The sequence below is a fragment of the Tiliqua scincoides genome, chromosome 1 (assembly GCF_035046505.1).
Source record: "Tiliqua scincoides isolate rTilSci1 chromosome 1, rTilSci1.hap2, whole genome shotgun sequence".
Taxonomy (NCBI): Eukaryota; Metazoa; Chordata; class Lepidosauria; order Squamata; family Scincidae; genus Tiliqua; species Tiliqua scincoides.
The window spans coordinates 170,151,907-170,165,994 of NC_089821.1; the positions used below are offsets into that span (position 1 = coordinate 170,151,907).

The 14,088-nt window shown below is 42.6% G+C and overlaps 1 protein-coding gene across 1 annotated transcript in view; it reads right to left on the reverse strand.

The window, feature by feature from the left end:
- Nucleotides 1–7,196: 7,196 nt before the first annotated feature.
- Nucleotides 7,197–14,088, reverse strand: part of CILK1 (ciliogenesis associated kinase 1) — a 30,229-nt gene continuing 23,337 nt past the window's right edge. Inside the window, exons 14-15 of the mRNA XM_066612394.1 lie at nt 13,333–13,461; nt 7,197–12,276 (exon numbers count right to left, since the gene is read on the reverse strand). Of these exons, the coding sequence (XP_066468491.1) occupies nt 12,122–12,276; nt 13,333–13,461 (284 nt within the window). The 3' untranslated portion in view covers nt 7,197–12,121. The remainder of the gene's footprint in view (nt 12,277–13,332; nt 13,462–14,088) is intronic.

Here is a 14,088-nt window from a genome sequence, read left to right on the forward strand (position 1 = left end):
AGCTCACCACTAGTGTACGGATGTAAAAATGTCACACTTTTGAAAGCTAAGGTATCATGAAGCCAACAGATATGGCAAACTAACAGCTCATTCTCTCCCAACATTCAATTTTAGTGTTGTTCTCAATACTTCTTCTAATGATCCCAAGCATAGAATTGGCCTTCTTCACTGCCGCCTCACATTGGGTGGACACTTTCATCGACCTGTCCACCCCCCCCCCAAGATCTCTCTCCTGATCTGTCACAGACAGCTCAGAACCCATCAGCCTATATCTAAAGTTTTGATTTTTTTTTGCCCCAATGTGCATGACTTTACACTTACTGACATTGAAACACATCTGCCATTTTGCTGCCCATTCTGCCAGTCTGGAGAGATTCTTCTGGAGCTCCTCACAATCACTTCTGGTCTTCACCACTCGGAAAAGTTTGGTGTCGTCTGCAAACTTAGCCACCTCACTGCTCAACCCTGTCTCCAGGTCATTTATGAAGAGGTTGAAAAGCACCGGTCCCAGGACAGATCCTTGGGGCACACCGCTTTTCACTTCTCTCCATTGTGAAAATTGCCCATTGACACCCACTCTCTGTTTCCTGGTCTTCAACCAGGTTTCAATCCAGGAGAGGACCTGTCCTCTAATTCCCTGACTGTGGAGTTTTTTCAGTAGCCTTTGGTGAGGGACCGTGTCAAACGCCTTCTGAAAGTCCAGATATATAATGTCCATGGGTTCTCCCACATCCACATGCCTGTTGACCTTTTCAAAGAATTCTAAAAGGTTACCCTCACAGAAGCCATGCTGATTCTTCCGTCAGCAAGGCCTGTTCGTCTATGTGTTTTGAGATCCTATTTTTGATGAGGCATTCCACCATCTTACCTGGTATAGATGTTAGGCTGACCAGCCTATAGTTTCCCGGGTCCCCCCCCCCCTTTCCCTTGTTAAAGATCGGTGTGACATTTGCTATCCTCCAATCCTCTGGCACCATGGCTGTTTTGAGGGACAAGTTGCATATTTTAGTCAAGAGATCAGCAACTTCATTCTTCAATTCTTAATAACTCTTGGGTGGGTGCCATCAGGGCCTGGTGACTTATTGATCTTTAATCTATCAATGAGGTCTGAAGCATCTTTTAACCTCTATCTGACTTAATTCCTTGGTCAGCAGGGGCCATTCGGGCAGCGGTATCTGCCCAAGGTCTTCTGCCGTGAAGACAGATGCAAAGAACTCATTTCTCTGCCATCTCCAAGTCTCCTTTTATCTCCCCTTTCCCTCCCTCACCATGCAGAGGGCCAAGCACTTCTCTGGCGGGTTTCCTGCTTCTAATATATTTGTAGAAGCTTTTATTATTCCCCTTAATGTTGCTGGCCATGAGTGCCTCATAGTCTCACTTGGCCTCCTGTATCACCTTCTTACATTTCTTTTGCCACAGTTTATGGTCCTTTTTATTCTCATTAGGGCCAGACTTCCATTTATGGAAGGAAGCTTCCTTGCCCTTTACAGCCTCTCTAACTTGGCTCATTAGCCATGTGGGAACCCTCCTGGATTTAGTGTTATTAGGTTATTAGTGTTTAGGGTTATTTTTAATCAAAGGCAAATCAGGAGCCTAGTTTGTTAATCCAGCTGTAGAAGCAAGGAAGAGCCTGAAGGCTTGACCAGATCACTGTAGTCAGCAATATTTGCTTTCTCTGAGTCTATGTTAGTTGCTTTCTAATAGTTGCTTTCTCTGAGTTTTTGCCATCACACTTTCCCAAAGCAATAAGGGAAACAAAGTAAAACAGTATTTTTCATTGGACCAAATTTGGTAGACACAGAAATATTTATTAATGTTATGTACCTTTGTATTGGCAACCTTCAGTCTCGAAAGCAGCGTCTAGTGTGGCTGAAAAGGCCAATCCGGGAGTGACAATCCCTTCCACACCGGGAGCAAGTGCAGTCTGTCCCTGGTCTGTCTCCCTGGCTATGGGCCTTCCTTCTTTGCCTCTTAGCCTCAGACTGTTGGCCAAGTGTCTCTTCAAACTGGGAAAGGCCATGCTGCACAGCCTGCCTCCAAGCGGGCCGCTCAGAGGCCAGGGTTTCCCACTTGTTGAGGTCCATCCCTAAGGCCTTCAGATCCCTCTTGCAGATGTCCTTGTATCGCAGCTGTGGTCTACCTGTAGGGCGCTTTCCTTGCACGAGTTCTCCATAGAGGAGATCCTTTGGGATCCGGCCATCATCCATTCTCACGACATGACCAAGCCAACGCAGGCGTCTCTGTTTCAGCAGTGAATACATGCTAGGGATGTCAGGTCATGGTTCAGGTCATGGTTCAGGATGTGGACTCACCTCATGGCATTACAATCTCTGAGCATGAACTGGAGGTTGTCCATGACTTTGTGTACCTTGGCTCAACGATCTCCGACACTCTTTCTCTCGATACCGAGCTAAACAAGCGCATCGGTAAAGCAGCTACCACGTTTTCCAGACTTACAAAGAGAGTCTGGTCCAACAAGAAGCTGACGGAACATACCAAGATCCAGGTCTACAGAGCTTGCGTCCTGAGTACACTTCTGTACTGCAGCGAGTCATGGACTCTTCGCTCACAACAGGAGAGGAAACTGAGCGCTTTCCACATGCGCTGCCTCCAACGCATCCTCGGCATCACCTGGCAGGACAAAGTTCCAAACAACACAGTCCTGGAACGTGCTGGAATCCCTAGCATGTATTCACTGTTATGTACCACTTCTCAACAAATTCACAAAGAAAATCAAATAGCTCAATGGCGCCCTGTCACAAAAGGGCTCACAATCTAAAAAATAAAATAAAAATTACAGAGCACCAGCAAGAACCAGTAGGAAAGACACTGTAGGAAAGACAGTGCACACCCCATTGGCACAGTTGCACCAGCACTGGAAAATCAGATAGGATTGGGCCCTAAATTGCTTACTATAGCAAGGAAGGTCTCTTTTCATTCAGTGCACTAACAAGTTCTTAATATATAAGAGCATAAATACTCTTATGCATGCTCAAAGCCCCACTTTTGCAAAAAGTGCCTTTCACCATAATTTTTCTGGAGAACTTATCCCGACAGAAAAATTCAGAAGGGATTGTTGAAGGCAGTGGTGGCTCAATCCAAGGTTGCCCAATGCCCTTCGCTCCTCTTGCGAATACCCTTCTTTTCGCTCCTCCTCCAATACCTTTGTGCTATACAGACTCATCCACATGCACATATAAGCCTTTGTCATATACAGCCTTTTCACAAGTAGATGTGCACTGAAAGCAACAGAAAAAAAAACAGTACAGTTTGGCCTTGCATTGTCTGAAAGTCAGGAATGGGCAGGCAGCTGATGAGAGCAGAACGTATGGCCATTTAACACTCACTCACTCACTCACTCACTCACTCACTCACAACCACTGACTCGCTCGCTCTAAGAGAGAACAAACAGCCCCGCCCGCTCCGTTCTAGGCTCCGAACGCTGCCGAGACTCACAAGCCGAACGCACGACTGCTCGAGACATCTGCGCACGCGTGCAACCCGCTCTGCGCCCGGCTAACTTTGAAGAGGCAACTCCTCCTCTCTTATTTGGAACAGCTGAAGAGGGCGTGGAGGAGCAGAGCCAACCGGCCAGTAGGAGAGCGCCTAATTTGCATTTAGCCCAAAGCCTTTTGGGAGCACAATCTGAGGGGGGTGAAATGGTGTTTCTATTGCAAAGAATCACTTTTTTTGCTGTGAATGATATGGTTTTCTCTTAGTAAGAAATCGAGGCCATTTAGGCAGAGCACTTGGGGTCTCACCCTACCTTGCATGCAATCGCTTTCAGAGTGCTTTATATAGTTATGAGCCCCACTGTTTCCTTGGATGTGAGGGCGATCTGGCTGCGACATCTGTCACCCCATTGATCGCCAGGGTTGATTCGGCTGATCTGGCTGGCTAGGCGGGTGTCCCCTTCCTCCCTCACCGCTCCATGTGCGTCCCTCCCGAAGCTGCGCGCTCGGTGGAAGAGGATGGCCTCCCAGATAGAAGGAGTGTACCGTTCTTCGGTCAAGGGTATACGATAGCTGCGCTCCCCTGCTAGAACCTCCAAACAAGCTCAAGGTCCATTTGTAGGAGAACGTAGGGTAGTCAAGCTTCCAAGACTCCAGACACATCCAAGTGAGGCGCTGCATGTGGCAGTTTGCCATTCTTTTTGCATCAAACCTTGTTAGTATGTTTCTCAACCAGTACTACCACACTCATCAGAGGTGCTGTCTGGTGGTGCTTGCAAATAGAAGTAGGAGCATGCTTTTCTGTAACTTCAGGAGCTTATTTACATCACCTTCTGGGATTGTGATCTTGTTTTTTCTTTTTTCATTTTTCCTCTGTGAAAAGAGTTGGCAAGCCAAGATTTTATGGTCAAACCGCTCAGGGTGATCAGATGTCATAACCGCAAAAGACGACATGGCAAAATGTAGGACATGCAAGAAAAATGTAGGACAGGACAGGACAGGACAAAATGAAAGCTAAACACACTCATATATTGTGTTCATGGGGTTAACTGAAACACTATATTACTTATTATTAAATTTAAAACTTTATTGCATATAATTTATTACATATAATTTATTAATTACAAGAAGCTCTATGCGCTGCTGGCAGGGAGGACATTTAAGTGCTTTTCCAGGGAATAAGGCTAAAAAGAGGACATGTCCTGGAAAAAGAGAACGTTTGGTCACCCAGGAGACACCAACACATAACAAAGCTGCCTAAACAGAGCTCGATTCTTCTGCCTAGTAGCACATTCTGCATTTGCATGCTTTAAATACTCATAAATGCCATCCATAGCCCACTGTTAAAAATGTGACTATTGAAAAAGGAACTGGACAAGACTTATCAAATTATCAGTCAGTATTATTTATTACAAAGTATGTTTGCTGTCAAGATCATGCAGATTTCTAGATGCCTAGCTCCTTGTAAAAATACATTTAAAAGTGTGTGTGAAAGATCACATAGCTATAACAATGGGCTTTTAAAGAAGAAAAAGTGTTTCAGATTAACCAAGTTTGTATTTACCCTGAATGCAAGATAGGGAATATGTGCAAGATAGGGAAAATACTATTATTAATGCCACTTGATGGTACTTTTAAAAAGGGATGACAATTATCCCTTTTGTGCTTTATTATAAAAGGCTTGGCAGGAACTTCTTCAAATGCGTACAGCATCTGACATATTAGGTGTAAGAAAAAGGAGCACACATACAGGACACTAATAATGCAAAAGATTGCATACTTGATGCAAGATTTACTTGTATGTAAGCTCACTGGGATTTATCACCTAGTAAGCATGTGTTTCAGTGTCTTTTGAGTCTTTTATTTGTACTGGTGTAAAAGGAAAAAAAAATTAGCCCACGTTTATCAGACCAACTTCACTCTTTGTTTACTAGTATGTATACACATATTATGATCCATGGCAGTAGTTGTGGCGGCGGCAGCAGGTCCTCCCCCTCCCACTCTCAGTGTGTAAGAGAAACTGGATGTCCCCCCTTTACTACAGGGGCCTCTTACTACAGGGGCCTCCTACTACAGGGATGCTCCTGTTGATAATTGGGGTGCAGTGCTGGGCAGTGCAGAAGTGACAAAAGTCTATTTCCTGATTCATGCCACTAGTGCCCCTGTTACTGGAAGAATCAGCCTGTAATCAGCCTGCCTAGGAAGACTCTCTGATGCCTGTGAACACCTGGCTGCTGCCCAACCTGTCTGTCCTCCAATGTCACCCTTGCTTGAAAGTATGAAGCTAAATTTTTTTCCAACAACTTGGCTGCATTACTAGCTACAGTAAATCAACTGGTAGTGTAAATTGGACCTTCCTTGGAACTCATTCCTAAATGCCTTCCAGTTCAAAAGTCCCTTGCACTTCAATGGCATAATTAAAAGTGCTGATTAAATCATCTTTTTATTAGTTAAGAGCTAAAAGATCCATTTCAAAGTGTGAAATATGAAGTCAATGGTATAGAGCAGTGGTGTCCAAAGTTTTTGGCTGGAGGGCCACATCAGTTCTCTGACACTGTGTCGGGGGGGGGGGCCTGGGGAAAAAAAGAATTAATTTACATTTAAAATTTGAATAAATTTACATAAGTTTACATAAATGAATATATTAAAGACAAACTTATATGAATGAATGAAGGTCTTGCAATAGCTCAAGGCCTATAAAAGGCCTTGCACAAAGCAAGGCTGGCCTTTCCTTTGCTGCTGCTATTGCATCACAGACATGAAATAGCAAGAAGTGGAGGAAGCCGACATCCCACAGCTCATGTGAGAGGTCAAACAGTCGCCCTCACGCTGCAAGCAGTTGCGTTGGGCCAGGGCGGGCTTCAACAAATCTCCGGAGGGCCAGAGGCTCATTGGAGACTGGGGGCTTCCTGAGGGCCGCATTGAAAGGCCTCAAGGGCCGCATGAGGCCCCAGGGCTGGGGTTTGGGCACCCCTGGTATAGAGCAAGAGGAAGAACACTGTGCCGTGTAATCAGACAAGTGAAATCAGAAGTAATTAGTACTTTTCAAACCACTTTATTAATGTAGGAAGGAGCCTCTTATGACATAAAAGGATTTTTTGCTTTAAAATCCACAATAAAACCAAAGTAGAAAACATGCTGGGTTTTCAATCCCCAGTGATACCTGTTGCCTTACATTTAACTTTGAACACATTTTTTATACAAACTTTTGTCAGTTACAGGACATACTTTAAAAAAAAAAACCCAACAACAACGTTGAAGCCTTCTTTGGCTACAATAATCTAAAACTGTTGCAGATTTGTGGTATTTGCATAATGTGGCGATTGACATTTGTTATCTGAAATGATAGACCAATAAAAACCCACAAAACCTCACCTGTGTACAGCTGGGTAGTCTGGTGTACTACTCAATGTAGGAAGCTGCTCCAGAGCAACAACTTGACCCTAAGTATATTCACTCAGAGAATGTTCAATGGAACTTACTCCTTACTAAAAGGACTGCAGCTTCTTTATAGATTTAGGAAAACCAAATTTAGAAGTGGAATGAAGACATTTCTGTCAGTTCTGTCAATGCAGAGGATTGTTTTTTTAAAAAATTAAATTTTTAATACAGAAATGATGTATCTCACCTAAAATAGATAAGAATATCTGACTTTCATGCTTTTCAGCTCCAAGCTTGCTACTTTGCAGCACTGAAAATAAACAAGCAGTCCCCCCCCCCCCCCAAAAAAAAAAGATATAACAGAAATTGCTAAGAAGAATACTTAGGTCATGGCAAGCTTTGCAGAGATGTGGATTTTTATAAAATACTGCTTGTGTACGATACTGCTTGTGATTTGTATAAATGGCACGAATCAAGACAATTTATGCGCTGTTTTATAAATGGTTTTGGCAGAAGTTACCAAGTAGAAGTAAGACTCTTTTTATGGTACTGGCCATTTAGGGAATTCGGAATATTTTGTCTACTTGAAATACACAGAACAATAAAAGAAGAATTGAAAGCATTAGGATGGACTTCAGTTTGAGGTGTTCCAGGTGAAAAATCATGGCAACATTTTGTGACACTGTAAATTAATTGAGACACTTCTCTTAAATTTAATCAATGAACTAAGTTAATTTCCCCCAACAACAGTGAATTCTTCTGTACGTTATGATCCTAAGCATATCTCATCAGAAATCAGGTTGGCTGAGTTCAAAAGATGCGTGCAGTGCAATCCTAGGCATACTTCTCTGAGAGCGAGCCCCTCGATCACAGAGCCAGCCATTCATGAGTAAAACTGATACAGTCACTTCAAGCATCAGATTGGTGGGTTGGCGCCCCATCGCTGTCATTCACACACAAAATTATTTTATCTAACTGACAAATACTTTCTGAAAATTGTATTGTCACTGCAGAATTTAAAATACCTCAAATTTATCTTGTTACTACTTCATCAGTCTTATTATACATTAAGAGCTAGGGAGGACTGCAGTAGAACTGACAGTAATGCTCTGCCCAGGCTCCACTGGAGGTTGTCATGTCATAGTCTGTGCTTCAATGCCCCCCCCCCCAAATATTGGCCAAGCATAGGATAGAGATAGTGCAGTTGTTGCTGTTGATCACATTTCTATAGCTAGAGACTGAGAAATTGCTTTAGACCACATGCTTTCCACAATAATCCATTAAGTGGGTCTAACTGGACAACAAATGGCATTCTTCTGAGAGCACGGTCAGGTGAGAGTTTGTTACTATTCATTTACCAACTGTAATACTGTAACATCTTGAAGACAAGTCATCACCTTTCAAAAAAAAAATCTCACTTCCTAAATTTTGCCAGAAGCTGGTGAGCTTGTACATGATTGCCATGCTTAAAAACAAAAAGGCTTAGTCACCATAGTTGCCACTTCTTACCCTGGACTGTGTTGCAGGGATGCAGGCCTGCCAGCCCAATGACTGTGCTGTGGTTGTGTTGTCCCTCCTTTCAACAATTGCGGCAAACAGACATCTAAATGTGCCACGGAGGCCATAAGGAAAGGATGAACTGCAAGACCTCATATGGAATGTGCAGCCTTTTCTTCTGCTTTAACTGGAAATTTAAAGAGCAATGTCTGGAGGAAGTGGCACCAAAGTTATCTGCTATTCATCTGAATCCCTGCTAAAAAAGTGAACTTCTATTTTTTGTTTCCAGCTAATGTCTTCTGTCTTATAGAGAAGAGGAAACAATGGTAGCACATGGTTCAAGTCATAGAATTATTCCTACTATAAGAGAAATGTCTTGGAAACAAGAAAAAGGGAGAAAATTCTACCCTGAAGCCTATTGAGCTTTGCAGACTGAAAAGCCTCTGCCAGTGTGGGGGTGGGGTGGGGTGGGGTGGGTGGGTGGTGGTGGTCACTGATTCTCCCTGAGAAGAGAACATTTTGAGACTTCTCTGCCAGTGAAATACATTACACCCCCCTTTATGAAATAAATGAGGTGGAATTTTCTAACTGTTGATCGGAAATGGCAGTTTGCACACAATTTCACAAATGCCAAACCTGGCTGTTTTCCTTTAAAAACAGAATTGGACAGTTTCCATTCCATTTTAGAGCTTCCATCTTTAAATGTCAGTCTTACTGACTTCTACTAAGGTTTGGCCCAGTGTTCTAGAAGCTCCGGAATTCAATTCTAAACTTACACTGTAAAAATAATCTCATGTTAACTCATTCTTGAAGATAAACTTAGTGTTTTGTGAAGGGTATGATTTTATGCCAACATGCAGAAGCTGCTACATTGCACTGGAGAAGGGAACAGCCAGGCAGAATACAACAACTCTTTCGCTTTGCTGCTGGTATTCATCTGTGCCTACCAGCTTTGTCACACTTAATATTGCTTTAAATATCCTCCGAGGACCTTGCTTCTCTACAAAATGCCCCACAACCCAACCAGGATCCCTTCATTTGCAGCTAGTTTTGTTTTCATCTTGAAAAGAAGCCACAAGTATGAAGTGGCACATGGCGAGGACAAGGGCCTGCTTACACACTACAGCTGCTGCACATCATCATCTTTACCAGTTGTTAGAAACTGCAGAGTCAAATGGTAACACCTGTCTGGGACAGTATCAACTCAGACTCAAGAGGAAGAGTTTTAATGTTTCTCTGTGATGAGGGGGAAATGACTGCACACAGCATAGCAGAGACAAGGGTTAGCTGAACCCTTTGCCCTCCAAATTTATTTTCTGCATGCAAGGAGAGTGATGGGTTTTGTTTTGTTCCAGCCATGGGAAAGTGCTCCAACATATTGTTATACCTAGGCCCATTGCTTGGGTAGGGCAACTGATGGCTGCCATGGGCCTTGCACTTGGGGGGGGCATGGAGTGCTGCACCTCACTTCTTGTCTCCATATGCCACTGCTACAAGTAAGTACTGTGGTGAGAAACCACTTCAGAACAAGAGGCAGTAGTTTGAAGCGAAGGGAAAGGCTGGAGCTGGTCTGCACATGCTTCTGTAGCAAGTGCTGAAGGCTGGGCAGAGGCAGAGAGAAGGGACAATCCTACACATGTCTACTCAGAAGTAAGTCCCATTTTTTCCAATGGGACTTACTCCCAGGTAAGTGGGTTTAGGATTGAGCCTTTAGACAAGGAAAGCAGCAGAGTTTTGCCCTCTGTTAAAAACAATGATCTCATAATCTGCCACTTCTTATGCCCTTTACATGTCAGTATGCATCAAGGACTGCCACAGACTGAAGACCTGTTGCATGCAGTCTCCTCTGATCTTATATTTACCAAATGAGAGAGAAATCTCTCCTAAGAGGTTACACACAAAATTCTGCATGCTTGGGGAGGATGCAGGGTATTGCAATTTCCTGGCTATTGTAGAGATTTATGGAAATTGCTGCTTTTAAAATACTATGTTGCATACATCATATGAGTGCTTCAGGAAACCTGTCATATTACACTCTTCCCCGTTTTTTTCTGCTTTGCTTCCTCACTGATGTTTTGTTTTTTTCCCTCCTTCCTTCTTTCTCTCCTTCAGGTGCTTGCTATCTGCCACTTCATAAAGGCAATACATATTTAACATATATTTAAATAGAGAGAGAGGAGGGGGAATCCTCACTTTTTTGGAAGCACATTTAATTTAATTTAGAGTGCTCTAATTGGTATTTTATATTTCAATTTTTGGTAGTTTTTTTGTCCATTTATTGGCCTTTATATTACCCAGTTATTTGAATATATTTAAATGTAAGTAAAGGAGCGAGTGTTTTTATTGGGGACTTAATGAGCTCAAGTTTATTGTTAATTTGAATTTTGGGGTAAATAATAAATCTTAATTAATTTAGGACCCAATCCTATCCAACTTTCCAGCACCAATGCAACCACAATGCATCCCCAAGGTAAGGGAACAAATGTTCCCATACCTTGAGGAGACTTCTGTAAATGCCTCTCCACCATAGGATGCAGTGCACGCCCCACTGGCACAGCTGCACCAGCTCTGGAAAACTGGATATGATTGGGCCCTTAAGAACTTATTTCTTATGCCTTATTTCACACACATACACAGCAATACCCTAGGCACCACACCCTTCTAGGGATGGCCCTGGTCATACACTTGTAGCCTACAGTGCTGCAATTGAGAAAAAAGCTTTACCACTTGACTCTGCTGATGAACTGGCCTTATTTTTTGACCATGTGAAGGGCATGAAGTTCATGCCCAACTTATTTTTATGATTTGCTGCAACAAAAAAATCACCAGTACATGGCCATTAAATCATGAAGTCAAACCCCTGGGGGCTGGGGGATAAGAATAGGCCCTCAGTTTGGCTGTACTTGTCGTAAGAGGTGACTAAACAACCACCGGGTAGATGGGACTCGTCAGCCTGGGAAGGCAGCTCATCTGAGAGAAGGAAAACTCTGATCCCAAACCTCCACTGCCTTGTGGCTCCACCCAGTTATGGAAAAGGCTTCAGGAGTCAAAATCCGGAGCTGGAGTCCCTGAGCCAGTTCATGGCTGAACACAGTCATGTTCTGGCAACTCCTGTGATGCTGCTGGAACCAACCGTATTGGCTTCTGCCTTTCCATTGGACCATTTCAGCGATGTGGAGAGGGGGGATTTGCTGCATTTACAGCCTATCCTCCATACCTACTTTACCCAGGCTTCGCGCACTGGAGAGGACACTCTGTTCCTGAATCACCATTCAGAGCGCGATACCATAGTCTTCTGAGACTGAAGGATGCCAACATAATAAGTCAGTTCTGGATACAAAGCTCATTGCTTATATGCCCAACATGCTATGCTCAGAACTTAACATCAAAGCATATTTGGGAAATGTAATTTTCTTCCTTCTAAATGTACCTTAATTACATTAAATAATGCATCAATTTGCTACATTTATTCACTTGTATAAAAGGTGATCCCCCCAAAAGGAAAAATAGTTTTCTTTAAAAATGTTAATTTTGAAGTTCATCATATAAAAATGCCCCCCCCCCAACCTGATATACAAATGTGTTACTGGTCCTATGAAAATAATTGCTCCCATCATAATAAAAACAATACCAAAATGGTACAAGATTGCATTCAAATACATACAACCTAAAAATAAACTCCTTAAACAGTCTTGGTCATAGAAGAGAAGGATTGATAGGCTGCAAGCTTAAAAGATGTTATCAGAGATGGTCTGATTGCTGGTCATTGTTCATGAAACATGTGCAAGACTTCACCGGTGAGCGCCATATTTTGAAGACCAGTCAATTCGTCCATGGACTGGTTGAACAGGAGGTGGGCGTGGCACCAGCCCAGGTGTGCTTTTCATAGGTATATGAAATGACGGTCTCCCAATATGAGGTCTGACAGCCTTTAGAGAAGTGTGTTCTGCAAATGAATAAGATAAAAGTGCAAGGAGAAGAGAAAGGAGCAGAGGTTATATTCAGATGGCTGTATTCAATTGGTGGCTTCGCCAATGGATCCAAAAAGGGTTTAGAATCAAATTTCCCACTTTTGAATTAACACATATTCACACACACTGGTTCCTTACATGCAGTATAGTACTCTTAAGTTCATTCAATCAAATTCCATTAACTCACAAATTTATCCAATTCACTGTTTTCTGTACAGATCCATGTGACTATAATTTGAAGAGTTTAATGCTTATGAGAAGTCTGAAAAAACAGGCAATGTACTAAGCTAAAATGTATGAAGACACTGTTTGAGGGTAGAAATGATTGAGGTGTCTTCAATCTGTCATATGATTGTAAGGCTTTCCCTCTACCTCCACAATGGAAGAAAATAGGACAGGGAAATTGTTTCACTGGGATGACCAGGAATGAGTCATTGGTTTGGGCTTTGCAAAGGGCTACGAAAAAGTCTGTATTGAGCAAAAGGTCAATATTTTTAAAAATTCAAAATCATATTTCAAAGCAACCTTCATTTTGGAACCTGTATAAAATATGCATTTTTAAAAAAAATTTCCCACAAACGCAGTCTGAAGGACTAGAAATATGATATGCATATTTCTAAAATGGATAATGAATTCTGGGCCTAGGTCACAAATATGAAATTAGAGAACAATTCTTCATTGCAGCATTCTGTTAAAGAAAATATTGGTTCATGTTTTGGTATCAGCCAAACACTTTGAAGTGAATCTACTTTGAAATATGAGCGGCTAAAGGCTCTTCTGTTTGTGCTTTTGATTGGGCACTGTAGACAAGACCTAGGACTTCTGACCATCAAGAGTCAGAAGTCAATTGCTCAAGCTAGTTTCTTTTTTGTCAAAAAAACAGGATGCAGATGAGCACAAGCTGAAGCCTAACATCTGTGCATTACAGGAAGTCCCAAAACAAAGAACTATCTAGAACTATCTTAAATTCTAGTGCAGCGGCAGTTGTACAACACATTACTGTAACATTTTCAAAACAAAACGGAGCTTACGAGAAGATAGGTCTGTAGGAGATGGATCAATAATTGATGCTAACTGAGCTCTCTGGCCAGCAGAGCCAACCTCTTTTTTCAGAAATGAAGGAATATAAGCACCTGTCAGCCCACTTGATCCTGTGTGACCTGAAAAGAAAAACAATGAGACTGATGTAGTGGGTCAGCACAAATGCTTACCAGGCACTCTGCATTTCCTCTGCAGTGACTAGGTTAAAGTAAACACCCATTAATTCTTAATCCAGCTATTGTATATGAATTGGGCACTCTAAATTATAAAGCTTCAAAGACAGTACTTCCTTCTGTCAGTTAAATTAAATTGTTAACCAACTCCCCAATCTCACTTTTGACATATAAACCAATCATGTATTCCTGTTCGTTGACTATGAAATAAGAAAAGATTTAGTATCATGGTAACATCCTGAGTGGGTAGAACTCAAAAATCTATGGCAAACATATCATAAACATAAATTAGAGTCCAATCCTAATGGGCTGTTGCTCCAGCTGCATTGTCGGCACTGGGTGTTGTAGAAATGCCTTAAGGCACTATACTGCCAGTGGGAAACACCCAGCGCCAGAAGAGACACAGTACCAGCCGGCGCTGAGCCTCTGCACTAGAAAGACACCCAGGAGGAGCACTGGGTGGTGGGTATCCTTGCCAGGTAGCGGGGGGCTTTTTGGGGTGTTGGGAGGACATGGGAAGGCAGGGACAGTGCTGCTGAATCCTATGCCCCCTCCTGAGCTGAGCCACCCGAC